The 15,712-nt window shown below is 35.1% G+C and overlaps 1 protein-coding gene across 1 annotated transcript in view; it reads right to left on the minus strand.

Annotated features, from left to right (window-relative positions):
• Positions 1-357: 357 nt before the first annotated feature.
• Positions 358-15,712, minus strand: part of LINGO2 (leucine rich repeat and Ig domain containing 2) — a 369,980-nt gene continuing 354,625 nt past the window's right edge. Inside the window, exon 2 of the mRNA XM_012646419.1 lies at positions 358-2,606. Coding sequence (XP_012501873.1) covers positions 751-2,571 — 1,821 coding nt within the window. The 5' untranslated portion in view covers positions 2,572-2,606 and the 3' untranslated portion in view covers positions 358-750. The remainder of the gene's footprint in view (positions 2,607-15,712) is intronic.

The following is a 15,712-nucleotide window of genomic DNA, read 5'->3' on the forward strand; positions in this document are numbered from 1 at the left end:
CTAGGCACATGCCTTTATTTATAGTAACAGAAGTTAACAGAGTTGAGCAGTTTTGCCTTGGGTCCTGTTTCTTGGCATCCTAAATCAGACAAACACACCTCTCAACGTATCTCCGCCCATAACTCCAGGGATCTAGTCTCAGGGTTATCTGTAGGCAAAGGAAGGTGAAATCACACTTGGATCTATAGTGGTGAGTAACTAAAAGCACAACCTCTCATTCATATTGCTTTAAAACACATACGGCATATATGTTTAAAAATAAAAAGAAGAGTAAAGAATATATTGACCTCTTTGTGGTGCTGAACCAACAATATGGTATGAGGCAAGGCTTTAACAAATGATCATCATAGATACAAATTTTTCTGTAGAGTATGTTTTAGACAAATGTGTCTTTTTAATATGTAAATCCTACACTGTAGGTTGTTCTTTTTTATTTTTTCTTTTGTTTTTGCAGTGGTAGAAAATGCTGAATAATTGTCCATGAGCATGAGCCAAAGGTTCAAGTTCATTACTGAGATCCCCAGAATGCCAATATTTGCAATGCAAACAATTAGTATCCCACTGTGTGAAGGGCTCTAACACCCTCTGCCTGTCTCTAGATGGAAAGTCTCCACAAGAAGTCCTTCTGTTTCCACAAACCCTGCTTTGACACAGGGGCAGCTGCACGAAGCTGCCTCCTAATCTAGGAATTTATTGTGCCAGACTGTCTTACTGAAACCAACAATGACAGAGAGTGTGAGTGGTGGACCCTCAAATCATTTTCATGTTGAACCTCCTGGGTCCAGCCACCTCCCCTTCCACAACAGCACCATTGTTTTTTCGGGGCACATACTCGAGGTCAATGCTGTTTTTGTGCTTGCCTTTCCCTCGGCTCCACACAAAAAGGAGAAGAAAACAAAATAAAACCACTCCCAGAAATGTGAAACAGCCCATGGCTGTAGACACCAGTATTGTCTTAAGGTCCAAGGAAAAAGTATTGGCATTGGTACCATTGGAAATGGTGTCATTGGAGTCAGTCATGTACATAGGGGTCCTGTTTGCGTAAAGAAAGCGATCTGAAGTGAATCCTTTCACAGTTAAGGAGGCTGTGAAGGTGTCGTTCCCAGCAGCGTTGCTAGCAATGCAAACATACATCCCGCTGTCTTGATCCTGGGCAAAGCGGATTTCCAAGGTGCCATCACCCAACACGGTGGCTCTTCCATTGGACTTGGTGGTGATGAAACGCCGTCGGGGTGTCACCCAGGATATCACAGGCTGTGGGTCTCCATCAGCATTGCATTCTAGCTGAACTGTCTGGCCTTCATCCACTAGCAGATGCTGCAACTTCTTTTCACGGATTTTGGGTTTTTTGCAGGTAAAATAAAAAGAAAGGGCAGTGCTATGGAAATCCTTGAATGACCTCTCACGGATGGTGTCTGGGCCAGCACACATGGGCTGCTGGCCACCAAACTGTAGGGTGGGCTGTCGCTGCAAGATCCAGAGGAGACGGCAGTCACAGGCCAGTGGGTTGTTATTAATGCTCAGGACCTCCAGAGCCCTAGGGGAGGAGAACACATTCTCTTCCAATGTTTCCAGCAGGTTCTGAGACACATTGAGCACACGTAGGAAGTGGAGCCCTTGGAAGGAGTGAGGCTCAATGGTGCGGAGCTGGGCCCCCACTATATGAAGCTCCTGAAGGCGGGTCAGGTCAGAGAACATGCCTGCTTCAATAGTGCTGATGGGATTGTAGGAGAGGTTCAGGTGGGTCAGGTATACCAGGTGTTTAAAGGCAAGGAAGGGTACAGTGGACAGGTTGGTATTGGTGATTGAAAGGGATGTGAGGTTGAGACCATAGAGGCTATTGGCAGGCATCATATCCAGTAAAGGCCAATAGTCAATCTCCAGGTGTTTCAGGTGGAACAATCTTTTAAAGGCATACACAGGCATATTGTTGATGTTGAGATGCTTCAGATGCAGGCTGATGAGGCTGCGGAGGTGGGAGAGGGCTTCTGTTGGTACTGCTGTTAAGTTGCATTTCTCCAGGGTGAGCTGCTCCAAGCTAAGTAGCCCACTGAAGGCCCTGTGAGAGATATAAACCAAATCATTGTCCCCCACTTCTAGAGACTTCAGGTTATGTAGATCCTGGAACATGTAGTCTAGTAAAATGACAATCTTATTCTCACTAATGTCAAGCTTGGTAAGATTGGACAGCCCTGTGAATACCCCCAAAGGGACCAACTTGAGGCGATTGCCTTTCAGGCGGAGAGAACGCAGGTTAAAGAGATTGTTAAATGCTCCTGGCTCCACATTGGCAATGATGTTGTCACTCAAGTCTATCTCCTCCAGTAGAGGATATGATATGAATTCTTCAGGGTTGACACTTTTTAGCCTGTTTTTACTGAGGTCCAAGATTTTGGTCTCGATGGGAATGCCCTCTGGGATGGCAATCAACCGCCTTCTGTGGCAGCTGACAGACTTGTTCTGGGCAGAGCACTCACAGCGAGCGGGGCAGCCAATGGTGGATCCCATGAAGACTAACACCACAGCCAGACCCAGGAATGGCTGCCAGCATGATATGGCCGTGTGAAGCATGACTCCACTTCTTAGTCTACACCTTGGTCACAGGCCTGCACAGAAGGGACGAAAGAAGGGAGGAAGAGAAGTTGAGTGAGGACATAGATAGGTGAAGGGGCACAAATAGGTCAGCAAGTATAATGGAAAGGACACTGGATTTGGATTCAGTCAGATCTGGGCTTACACCTGAGGGTTGCCATTATTCGAGAGGTGATCTTGTTTCACCTCTCTGCACCTCAGTTTTCTTGCCTGTAAAACGGGGATAATGGGGGTGATAATAGTAATAGCTTCCCAAAGTTATCATGAAATTTCAGTGTTTGACAACTATAAAGTGATAAATACAGTGTCTGGCACAGACACACTCTGAGGCAAAACAGCATAAATTTCACAGTCAAAAGGCTCCATTTTGAATTCAAATGAGAGAAACAGGGGTCAATGGCTCAGAGGAAACCAGTTCAGTTTGAATCTGTGTCTGCATTGCAAATGTTTGAGATTTCATCCTTCATTCAAAATGAAGCTCATAGAAGTTTCGTTCAACAGCAGGCCCTTAGGCTCAACATACAAAACAAAGTTACATTCAATGCAAGCTGTTGGGATTTTTATCTCCATGTGTACATTTTCTATTTTTTAAAAAAACCTTTCAATTTTAAGGAATACTGCTTTTAGAATACAGTGAATTTTGATTTATGAAGGGATTTTCTTATTTGAGGCAAACAAAAAGAACCTCAAAATATCCCTATAATGTTTTTGTGTTTCTTATAGGGATGAGGCAGAATCAGTGTACCATGATGGCTATGATGAGAATGCCTCCTTTATGATTTTGGGTTAAATACCGAGGCATGGGAAGAGTTGCAATTTTAAGGAAAAAACCTTTTAATAAAAATGAACTATCATTCTTTCATATTCATTCTTTTTTTTTCTTTTCCTCATTTCTTTATTAGGAAGAGACTTTCATATTCAAACCCAATCCAGGGGACTTGATGAGATGAAGTTCAATGGATACCCAATGACATTGGAAATGAGTATGTTTTTAAGGTGGATAGTTAAGCAGACACTGAATTTACTGCTCAACTGAATAATAAGAGGTGTGTTGTCGAGTTGTGCTTTTCAACTCAGGGTTCCAGGAGTTTACTTCATTCACATACACCATATTTTACTCAAGGCTAAGTAGTTTGAAACAATATTTTTAGATAAAAAAATATTTAATAAACTTGAACATTCACTCCTGAATTGTAAAAGAACAATTAGTAATAAAATTCCTGCAGTTAAAGTGTTTACATATATATCTATGTCTACATCTATTGTTATGTCTATATTCAAATAAATCTATGAATAAACAGTAACAAGTAGTATCAAACTTAATGGCGAATCACTAGATCCCTAGAAAAATTTCCTCAAAATGCAGAAACAAGGCAAAGACTCAGAAACTGCTAGCCAATCAATCAGATTGAAATATGAGTTATAATTATTGGAAAATATGTGGCAAAACTATCATTAGTCATAGATCAAATTAATGTCTGTCACGAAAACCAATGAAAATCAACTGAAAAACAATTAGAACAAATAGGAAAATAAGTAAATTAGCCTGTCACAAAATAAATATACTTATTTTCTTTTTTATAATTATTTTCTTGTATACAAAAATAAATAATTTAGAAATATTTTTGTAAAAATTACAAAGTCACAGCATCTCTGAAAATATCAAATTTCTTTAAATAAACTTAACAAGAAACACATAGAACTAATACAACTATTAAACCCTACTGAATAATTTAAATACTTACTAAAAAGAGAGATGTATTATATATTTAGATAGAAAGATTAAATATTATAAAACATTAATTCTTTCTCCATAAAACACACATTATAAAGGATAATATTTTTAAACTTGAAAAACTAATTCTAAAGTTTATTAGGAAGAAAATATATATGAGAATAATCCAAAACAGTAATGGAAACACTTGCCATATAATACATTTAGACATATGATGCAAAACTATAATAATCAGCAGCATGATATTGACACAAAATATACAGTCAACAAAATAGAAGGAGTAAGGAATTATATCTAAATATGTCTGAAAAGTTAGTTTAGGTTATGTTATTTTAATTCAGGGAGAAAAATGTAAATTATTGACTAGATAGTGGGAAAAGTTGTGTATCAACTTTATCCCTTCCAACAAAATAAATTCCAGATGAATTAAGGATTAAAATGTAAGAAGAAAAATGTACTAGACGAAAATTTAACAATTTTATAATATTAGAATTAAGAAGCATATTCTATGAGTAAAGCTAGAAACTAGGAAGGAAAAGAATGATTGATTATATTAAATGCATTTTTAAAATACTGGTATAACAAGCAAACAAATAGAAAACAACACATACACACAAGCAATTGGCAAACTGGAGAATATATTTAAAACTCATATTATAGATAAGGGAGTAAGTAAAAAAGGCAAATGCCAGTAGAAAATTAGGCAATGAATGTAATAACAAAATAGCCAATAAATATAAGAATAGATAATTAATCGCTAGTAAGCAAAGAAATGCAAATTAAACAATAAGAGTATATAGTTTTTGCCTGTTGGACTGACAAAGTTTGATAATCATTTTTAGCCAGAATTAACAAGGGTAGAATGAAATAAAAATACACATACTGAAGAATATATTAATAAACTGGAACAACCTTCAGAGGGTTCAAGTACAACAATTAGAACTTTAGTTGACATACCAATGTAAATACATCTAAGTTCAATATGCTCATCCTTTTGACCCATTTTATTCCTACTACTAGAAATGCATCATTAGGAAATAATTGAACTAATATACATAGATTTTTTTACATATTTGTCTACAATAGAGCAAAATGGGAATGTGTAACAGTAGGAGCTAAGTACATAAGTTATGACCTAGCCATACGATAAAATACTATCTGGCCAATACACTATAATTCTTAGGTCTATACTTATTAACATGGAAAAATGAAATCATGATATATAATCTACTCCCATTTGTGTGTATGAACATATATAAATATATCTATATTTTTATATATATGAATACACACATATGCAAGGACAAAACTCGAAAGATATAATGAAAATGTAGACAATAGCAATTATTTTGAGATTGTGGGATCAAAATGATTTTTGCTTTCTTTTTATAACTTTACATGCATTCTGAATTTTTCTACAATATACCTGCATTAGTTTTATAGTTAGAAAAATGAAGCTATTTTAATTTTTTGAAACTTTTTTAGTGATACATAATATTGGCACATTACTTATGGAGTACATGTGATATTTCGTTACATGCATAGAGTGTGTAATGATCAAGTCAGGGTGTTTAGGATATCCATCATCTTGAGTATTTATCATTTCTTGTCTCTGTTGGGGACATTTCAAGTCTTCTCTTTTAGCTATTCTGAAATACACAATATATCCTTGTTAACTATAATTCCATTAGAATTTATTCCTTCCGTATAATTGTGTGTTTGTAATCACTAACCAACCCCACCCCACATACACCCTTCCCAGCCTCTGGTAATCTATCATTCTACTTTCTAACTCCACAAGATTGACTTTTTAGCTCCCATATGTGAATGAGAACATGTGATATTTGTCTTTCTGTTCTTGGCTTATTTCACTTAACATAATGACCTCCATTTCCATCTATGTTGCTGCAAATGACATGATTTCACACTTTTTATGGCCTAATAGTATTCCATTGTGTATATATACCACATTTTCTTTATTCACATTTGTCCAACACTTAGGTTGATTTCATATCTTTGCTATTGTGAATAATGCTGCAGTAAACATGGGAGGACAGGTATCCCTTTGATATGCTGATTTATTTTCCTTTGTATAAATACCAGTAGCAGGATTTCTGGATTATATGGTACTTCTGTTTTTAGTTTTTTGCGAAATCTCCATACTGTTTTCCATAGTAGCTGTACTAATTTACATTTCCATCGATGGAGTATAAGAGTTCCCTTTTCTTTGCATCCTCCCCAGAATATGTTTTTTTGTTTGTTTGTTTTTTTAACAGTAGCCATTTTAACTGGGGTAAGATGATATCTCATTGTGGTTTTGATTTGCATTTGCCTGATGATTAGTGATGCTTAGCATTTTTTTTATATACATGTTGGCCATTTGTATGTCTTCTTTTGAGAAATGTCTATGTCCTTGAAATTGTTTTAACATCTAAAAAGTCATGGATATATTTTACAATGAAAGATAAAATTTGTGTGAATTTTTAAAAGGTTCAATAAGTCATTTTAACATCTAATATATAAAATAATTTATAGAAAATTATAATTTATTTAGCTATCTTGACCATTATTTCCTTCTCATCCATTCCTCTACCTCAAGGAAGGTGGACTTATCTAGGTAATAAAGAAAGGTTGTGATCCTATTTACCACCTAAATTAATAAGACTTAAAACATTTCAATAGTTTGATGTATTCCCAGAACAACAACAACATCCATTTTAAGTGTACAGCTCAATGAATTTTGAAAATGTTTATACTTTTGTAAGCATCATCACAATCTAATACAGAACACTGCCATTCTCATTCCCCATTTTTAGTCTATCCCACCCTCTATTACTGGCCCAAAGCAAACACTGATCTCTACTGTCACTATAGATTAATTTTTGTTTTCTAGAATTTTATATTAATGAGAACATGTAATGTGTATTCTCTTATGTCCAGCATCTTTCACTCAGCAGAATGTTTTTTAGATTCAATCACATTGTTGCATGTGGGAGTAGTTTGTTCTTTTTTATGGCTGATAGTATTCCATTGTGTAGATAAATCACAACTTGGTTATCAATACAACTATTTTTGGAAACTTGGGATGTATCCAAGAGCTGTTCTCCATATTAATATATACATTTTTGTGTGTACTTATGTTTTTATTTCTCTTACATGTATACCGAAGAATAAAAACTATGGGGCATAGGGTAGCAATATGTTTAGTATTTGTAAGAAATGGACAGATCTTCTCCCAAAGCGATTATACCATTCCACATTCCCACTAGTAATGCATGAGTTTCATGTGTTCTACATCCCCACCAACATGGATATTGTTGGTCTTTTATATTTTATCCATTCTAATGGGCATGTAGTATTATCTCATTGCATTTTCCTAATAAACAGTGATGCTGTGCATCTTTTTGTGAGCTTATTGCTCCTTTATATAGATTCTTTGGTAAATTTTATGTTAAAGCATTTGGCTCATTTTAAATTTTTTTAAATTATTGAGGTATAAAATTTATTTAATATATATTCTAAATACAATTTCTTTTAGATAGATGTATTGTGAATAGTTTCTGCTCATCGGTGGTTTACCTTTTCGTTTTCTAAATGGTGTCTTTTAGAGAGCAGAAGTTTTAAAATTTGATTAAGTCTATTTTACTATTTTTTCCTTTTATGATTTATGCTTTTTGTGTTCTATCTGAAACATCTTCACCTATGCCAATGTCATGAAGATTTTCTCTTATGTGTTCTTTTAGAAATTTTATAGTTTTACTATTTAAAGTCCATGATCCATTTTGAATTAATTTTCATGTGTGAGTTTTTTCCCCCTATAGCTATCTATTAATAGTTTTTTTTAGTGTTATTTCTTAAAGACTTTCCTTTCCCTATTGAATTAGCCTGGTACACTTTTCAAAAATCAATTGCCTATATATGCATGTGTCTGTTTCTGTATTCTATTGTGCTCCATCAATTTATATGTCTATCTTTTCACCAATACTACAGCTTTTTATAGTAAGTTTAAGTCTTGAAATCAGATAGTGTTATTACCCCAATTTTTCTCTTCTTTTCAAAGAATCCTTTGGCTCTTCTAGGTCATTTGAATTTCCATATAAATCTTAGTATCAGCTTATCAATATACCAGTAAATTTCTTTAGAAATTGACAAGAATTGTATTGCTTCTATAGATAAATTTGTGGAGAATTGATATTGGACGTTATTGATTTTTCCAATCGATGGATGTCATATTCTCTTCATTTATTCTTCTTTAATTTCTTTCAGCAAATATTTTGTCATCTAAAAAGACAGTTTTACTTTTTCCTTTCTAATTTTTATACCTTTATTTTTTGTGTCTTTTTACATTTGCTAGTACAACATTGAAGAGAAGTGCTGAAAGCTATCTTCCTTACTTTGTTCCTAAACTTAGAGGGAAATCTTTCATTGAGTTTTTCATAATTAAGTTTGATGTTAACTGGCTTTTTCATAGGTACTTTTCATTAGGTTGAGGAAGTTCTTTTCCTAGTTAACTAAAAATTTCTATCACAAATGAGTATTAAATTTAAAAATGTTTTTTTTTATCTATGGGGATATCTTATTGTTTTTCTCCAATATTCTTTTAATATGGCAAATAATATTAACTGATTTTTGAATGTTAAACCAAACTTCAATTCCTGGGATAAATCCTACTTTGTCATTTTGTACATATTATATTTTTTATATTTTGTTGGAATTGTTTTGCTAATATTTGATTAATATTTTTTCTAGTTTATAATTTTTTCTCTAGATTTTAGCTCCCTTGTGATGTGTTTGTGTCGTTTTATTATCAGAGTACAGTGGTCTCCCCTTATCTGTGGTTTCACTTTCTGTGGTTTCAGTATCCATGATCAACTGTGGTTCGAAAGTAGGTGGGTACAACAAGATATTTTGAGAGAGAGAGGGAGAGACCACATTCATGTAACTTTTATTATAGTATCTTATTATAATTGTTCTATTTTTTAGTATTGTTGTTAATCTCTTACTGTGACTAATTTATAAATTAAACTTTATCATGGATGTGTACACATTGGAAAAAACAGTATATATAGAGTTTGGCACTATCTTGGTTTCAGGCATCCACTGGGGGTCTTGGAACACATCCCTTGCAGGTAAGGGAGACTATTGTAATACAAGCTTCATAACGCCAGTTGAAAGTATTCCCTTGTCCTCTATTTCTTAGAGTTTGGTTACGATTATTACTAATTCTTTCTAAAATATTTGACAGAAATTACCAGTGAAACCAACCAAGTTTAGAATTTTCTTTTGTGTGAATGTTTTGAAGTACAAATTAATTTCCTTAGTAGATATTGGAATATTTAGATTTTCTATTTCCTTTTATGTCAGTTTTGGCAATTTGTTTCTTTCAAGTAATTTTTCTATTTCATCTAAGCTATCAAATTTATTTGACTTAAGGTGTCATAAAGTTCCCTTATTATTCTCCTAATGTCTATGAAATCTAGAAGTCATCTGTTTCATTGCTGATATTGGTAAGTTGTGCCTTTCTTTTTTCTTGATAAATCTACCTAGAATTTTTTCAATTTCATTGAATTTTTCAAAGAACCAGCTTTTGCTTATATTGATTTTCTCTATTCTGTATCCTTTTTATCTCATTATTTTCTGTTTTTATCCTTATTATTTCTGATACTCTATTTACTTTGGGTTTAGATCCCTTTTTAATTTTTTTACCTTCCTAAGAGAGAATCCTGGGTCATTAATTTTGGACTTTTCTTCTTCTCTAATATAACATGTAGTTTATAATATAAACTATAACTATCCTCCTCATGCATTGTTTTAGCTACATTTGATAAATTGATTTTTTAAAAAATATTATTGAGTCAAAAATATTTTCTAATTTACTTTGTGCTTTTTTTTCTTTGACCCATGGATGGTTTAGGATTTAGTTGGTTTATTTTCAAAAATTTACATCTTTTCTAGATATCTTATTGTTCTTCATTTCCAATTTAATTCTGTTGTGGTCAGAGAACATACTACGTAAAATTCCAATCTTTTGAAATCTACTGGGATTGCTTTATTAGACCAGCACATGATCAATCTCGCTGACCACTCCATGTGCACTTGAAATGGATGTGTGTTTGCATTTTGGGGTTGTAGTGGTCGCTAAACGTTATTGATGTTAATGTGGTTGATTGTGTTGTTCAGATCTTCTAAATCCTTATTATTTTTTTAAGTTACTCTATCAATTACTTCAAATATGTGTTAAAATTCCAAACTATGAATGTGAATTTGTCTATATATCCTTAAGTTCTGTAGATTTTGGTTTCATGTATGTAAAAGCTCTCATATTAAGCACATGTTCAACTTCTGATGTATAGATCTTCTATAATTAAGAAGAGTCCATCTTTGTCTCTAGTAATACTCGTAGTCTTTAAGTCATTTTTTTGAGGCCATATTTTTAGGTTAATTGCATTTTAGTTCATTCTTTAGTTTTCAGAAAATAAGATATTGAAATTCATGACTAAAAGGAGAATGTTCAAGATAACAATAGAAAACAACTAGCTTCATCCCATTTTGGCATTAAGATCATAAAAAAGACAAGCTGTTAACATCGTTGTTCTTCTCATAGAATATGTTGAGAAACAGAATCTCTAGTTATTAAATCTAGAGCTGAAACTATTTTCAAATAATTATGTTCCACTATTCACAGTCCACTGGAAACACACTTGAAGCCAAACATTTCCCTGGAAGCAACAGGTGAAGTGATAATATGCAATAAAACATGAGCCTGAGAAGTATCTATACAGACAATATTGCTTTGACATTGATGATTCCCTATGCTGCAGCAATAATTTCCCCTCAGCAAATACCCTTTGCCTGTTCATAGGATATCTTTCTGTTGTTTTCTCTTTTGCTCTTTGGTGTCTACTTGTCTCTTGCATTTTTTTCCTGTCTTTCTCCTTCTTGCTTTATTTTCTTTGAATTTTAATTTTAATGTTGTATTTCAAGTCCTCTTTTTACTTTTTAATTTATATTTCATATCATTTTTATTTGTTGCCCTAGAGATTAGAGGATACAGATGGTCCCTGACTTACGATGGTCAACTTACAATTTTCCGACTTTAGGATGGTACGAAAGTGATATGCATTCAGTAGAAACCATGCTTCAAGTACCCATACAACAATTCTATTTTTCACTTTCAGTATAGTATTTAATCAGTTATATGAGATATTCAACACTTTGTTATAAAATAGGCTTATGTTAGACGATTTTGCCCAACTGTAGGCTTATGTAATTGTTCTGGGAGTCTTTAAGGTAGGGTAGGCTAAGATATGATATTTGATAGGTTAGGTGTATTAAATGCAAATATTTTTTTAAATTCAGCATATTATGGGGGTACAGATGTTTAGGTTATGTATGTTGCCCTTGCCCCCCCTCTACCCCCAAGTCCGAGCTTCAAGCGTGTCCATCCCCCGGATGGTGTGCATCGCACTCTTTGTGTATGCATATATCCATCCCCTCCTTCCCACTCCCCCCTCCCCCCGCCCAACATCAAATAAATATTATTCTTATATGTGCACTTATGTGTTGATCAGTTAATACCAGTTTGATGGTAAGTACATGTGGTGCTTGATTTTCCATTCTTGGGATACTTCACTTAGTAGAATGTGTTCCAACTCTATCCAGGAGTATACAAGAGGTGCGCTATATCACCATTGTGTCTTAAAGCTGAATAGTACTCCATGGTATACATATACCGCATTTTGTTAATCCACTCTAAATGTAAATATTGACTTATAATATTTTCAACTTATGATGAGTTTATTGCACCGTAACCCCATTGTAAGTTGAGGAGCATCTGTACATCTTTATCACAATATACTTTAATATTCAATTGCTTCAAGTAAAATATCGGAGCCTTAGAATAGGATATTTTAGTTTGCACTCCTCCCCCCATCCCTGGTAGAGAGAGGTTTAGTGAGTACTAGGCATGGGAACAGCATGTGCAAAGGCTTGGAAACAATGGAAAACATTCTATGACTAGGGATTTAGAGTAGTTCAGAATGACTGGAACAAAAACTGAGGAGAAAAAAGAGTCTGAAGAGGTAATTAGGGGAATGATTTACAAGGGGCTTGTAAACTGTGATAAACTGTACCTTACCCTGAAGGCAATGGCAAGCCATTAAAGTGTTTTAGGCAAAAGAGTGATATGATCAGATTTACATTTTGTAGAGATTAATCTGACTCCAACATGAAAAACAGACTTACAGGAAAGAAAGCCTTGAAGCTGGAAATTGAGGACTCTGTTGTATAAGTTTCAAGCAAGGAAGAACTACGGTTGCAATCAGGGTCTTGGGAGTAGGCTTGGGTAAATGGACAAATTAAGAAGGCTTTCTGAGACAGAACAGAAATGCTTCAGCTATGAGTTGACTGTAGAGGGTATAGGAGAGGAGAGGCAGAGATTATTTTCTGTCTTTTGACAACTGGGTGAGACCTGGTGTCCTTCACTGAGATGGGGAACATAAAGCAGTAATAGGATGAGGAATTCCTGGTTCCCTCAAATGTGTCCATCACTGGACCACAAGTGTGGGGTCCCTGGTCAGATTAATGATTTTCCACTCCTTAAAAATAATATTTTTCTAATTTCTTTTAGTATTTCTTTGATAGGGCAGGGAAAATGTATTTTCTATTACATTTATATGGCTCTTTATGTTCAAGATAAAAGTTATATGCTTTATAATTATCAGTTCCTTTTAAATTGATGGTACAGAGTGAGTAATTTTTAAATAAGTTACACTGGAGAGTACCAAAAGGTGGCCTTACTAATAACCTATCTAACAGAGGAAAATAAAGTAACAGAAAGTAAGAGAAATAAGCTCACAGCACATAGTTGCCCTTGGAAGAGAAAACTCACAACACAACTACCCCCTCTTTTTTTGTTTTAATTAAAAAACCCATACCCTAACTCATTCTAAGAGTTTTGTTTTCTCAGCCTTAAAGAACCCTAAGTTGACAGTAGGAGTACGAGCTTCCCTCTCCAGCTCTCTGCCTCAGTTCCTGCCAGAAACACATTTCAAGGACTCAGATAAGCTAGCCTCACAGAGAAAAGAGAAAAAATAAAAAGCACCTGCAATAGCTTTCCAGTGCTTCTGTTATCAGTCTACTGAAACAGAGGGGAAAAAAGCCATTTTTACCCTTTAAAACTCCAAACAGCTTTTCCTCAATTGCCCGGTACTTCCTTCCTTCCTCTGTGTGTCATGGTCACTCCCTCCTTTTCTCTCTTTCTTTCTCACTCTCTCTTTCTTTCTCAGAAAAATAAACTTTTTGCTTTTATATATCCTAATCTCTGCATGAGAAATCTTTCTCCACCCACAGTGTGAGCACCTAGTGAGCTTTCCACCCTTACAAGTACTGTCTTCTTTGGCAGAATTTGCCCAATCTACATATCACCAGTTAGATAAGGAGATGGCTGGCATCTTATTTCTGATTTATTTCAATAATGGTTTAGGGAAAAGTTGTTTATCGATTGGGTTCCTTCATTGGGCACTGAGTGTGTCTACTATGGAAGACAATGTCTAATTAGATCATGGCTACAACTAAACCTCAACTAAGGAGCTCAACTAAGGTGGATTATATCTAGTATTTTTTTCCCAAATGGTTATTTTGGCTCCAATCAAAGTGAAGGACTCTCAAAAAGAAAGATGGAGAAGTACTCAGCAAGCAGGTAGCATGCAAGGTCCCTTCAGATCGGGAACACTTTCCATTCTGTAAGCATACCCCAGGGCCATTCAGACTATAGTACTAGGTTAGCTAGAGGGAAGCTATTTTGTTTCCAGTATGCTTCCAGTTTTGTTCTGTCTTAAAAGTTTAGAATTGACCTGCTGCTTGCTTACACAGCTGCCAGACACAAGATTAGAAAACGACTTTGAGGAAAAACAGATCAAGAGTGTGGAATAGGCCAACAGCAGACTGCTGATAACAAGATCCACCAGACCAACCTATTGTTTGCTGACGTGCACAAAGCTTGCTTTCTGCCACTAACTTTCTTTACCCCTCCCCTTTATAAGTTGTTCAGTAAGCAGAGGAGATGAGATGGTCTTTGAGACAGTAGTCTGCCGTCCCCTCAGGCTATTGGCACTTGAATAAACCATCTTCCTTTCACCAACGCTCACCTCTTGTGTTCAGTTCTCCAGTGGTGGGGCCACACAACCTGCATTCGGCAACAATTCTACTACTGTCCTTTAGCAGGGCAGAAGTAGAAAATTCAGGACTGTGTCTCATCAAAGTTTTTGGATGTAGCTTGGAAATTGTGGAGGAAGGTTGTGCTTTATTATTCTCATCACAAATATTTTTCAGTTTTAGTCTAGAAGGGCAAACTGCTGACTCCGTTTAGCTTTCACTGTCAGCAGAAGTCTTACAATCAAAGCTTGCTCATAAATGTCCAACTGTGACCAGGGTTTGACAAGATGAACTTTGTTTCATTAGGAATAAAGCAGGAAACTAAAATCTATAGGGAGCAGACTAGAGCCTTTCCATTAATTCTGATCAAAGGGACCCTCAGGCACAATGATTAGTACCTTTTAAACCTAGTGTGTGAAGTTGGATATTTTTATACTTACATTTCTGGTATGCTAGCTATTTATGTCCCACTCATTCTATTAATGTAAAAAACACACATGAAAACATCAGGGAGTGGGCTTAAAGAAGCAAAACAGAAGACGGAAATAGCAAAAATTTGGGCTCACTCACACCTGGCTCATTATGACATTTGTTAGCTGTGGCACATGGATAATAATGTCTATGATTGTCATCATGTCCTCTGTTAATATGTGATAACAAAACAGAATAAATGAGAGCATTAAAGATGGTATATGTAAGGTGCCTAGCAAATAAATAGTAGCTGCCACTATTATCATTTTTTATAGGATAATGGTTGGATTTGTTGAAGCAGTATTTGTCAGAAGAGACAGAAAGCCAAAGAAAGACATGGATTTCCCTCTGAGGACAAGAGAACACAGCAGAAAGAAGTCCTCAAACAGATGATACAGTGACAAAGAGAAGTGAAGAGATTGGTAAAATGAAGAAGGAGAAATGGGAAATTTCAAATAGCCATTATTTTTAAAAACACAAGTAGGACAGGAAAGAGGTGATGGCTACTGTACGTTGTTTAAAAAGAAAGTTTAGAAGGGAAACAGCTGCTTTGATGGATGAAAAGGTAATGATAAATTGCTTAGCCTGGGAATTCTATGATTAATTTAGTTCTCTGACTGGCAACTGAGCAAGGGCACAAAACAATAAATGGATAGCACAGAAATCTCTTTAAACCTTCACACCAGCTAATGATAGGATTTTTTTTTTTTCCAGTAAAGCTATTTCCCAAATGGAGAGGAGTGGGTGAAGAGCGGGGTG

The sequence above is a fragment of the Propithecus coquereli genome, unplaced genomic scaffold (assembly GCF_000956105.1).
Source record: "Propithecus coquereli isolate 6110/MARCELLA unplaced genomic scaffold, Pcoq_1.0 Scaffold106, whole genome shotgun sequence".
Lineage (NCBI taxonomy): Eukaryota > Metazoa > Chordata > Mammalia > Primates > Indriidae > Propithecus > Propithecus coquereli.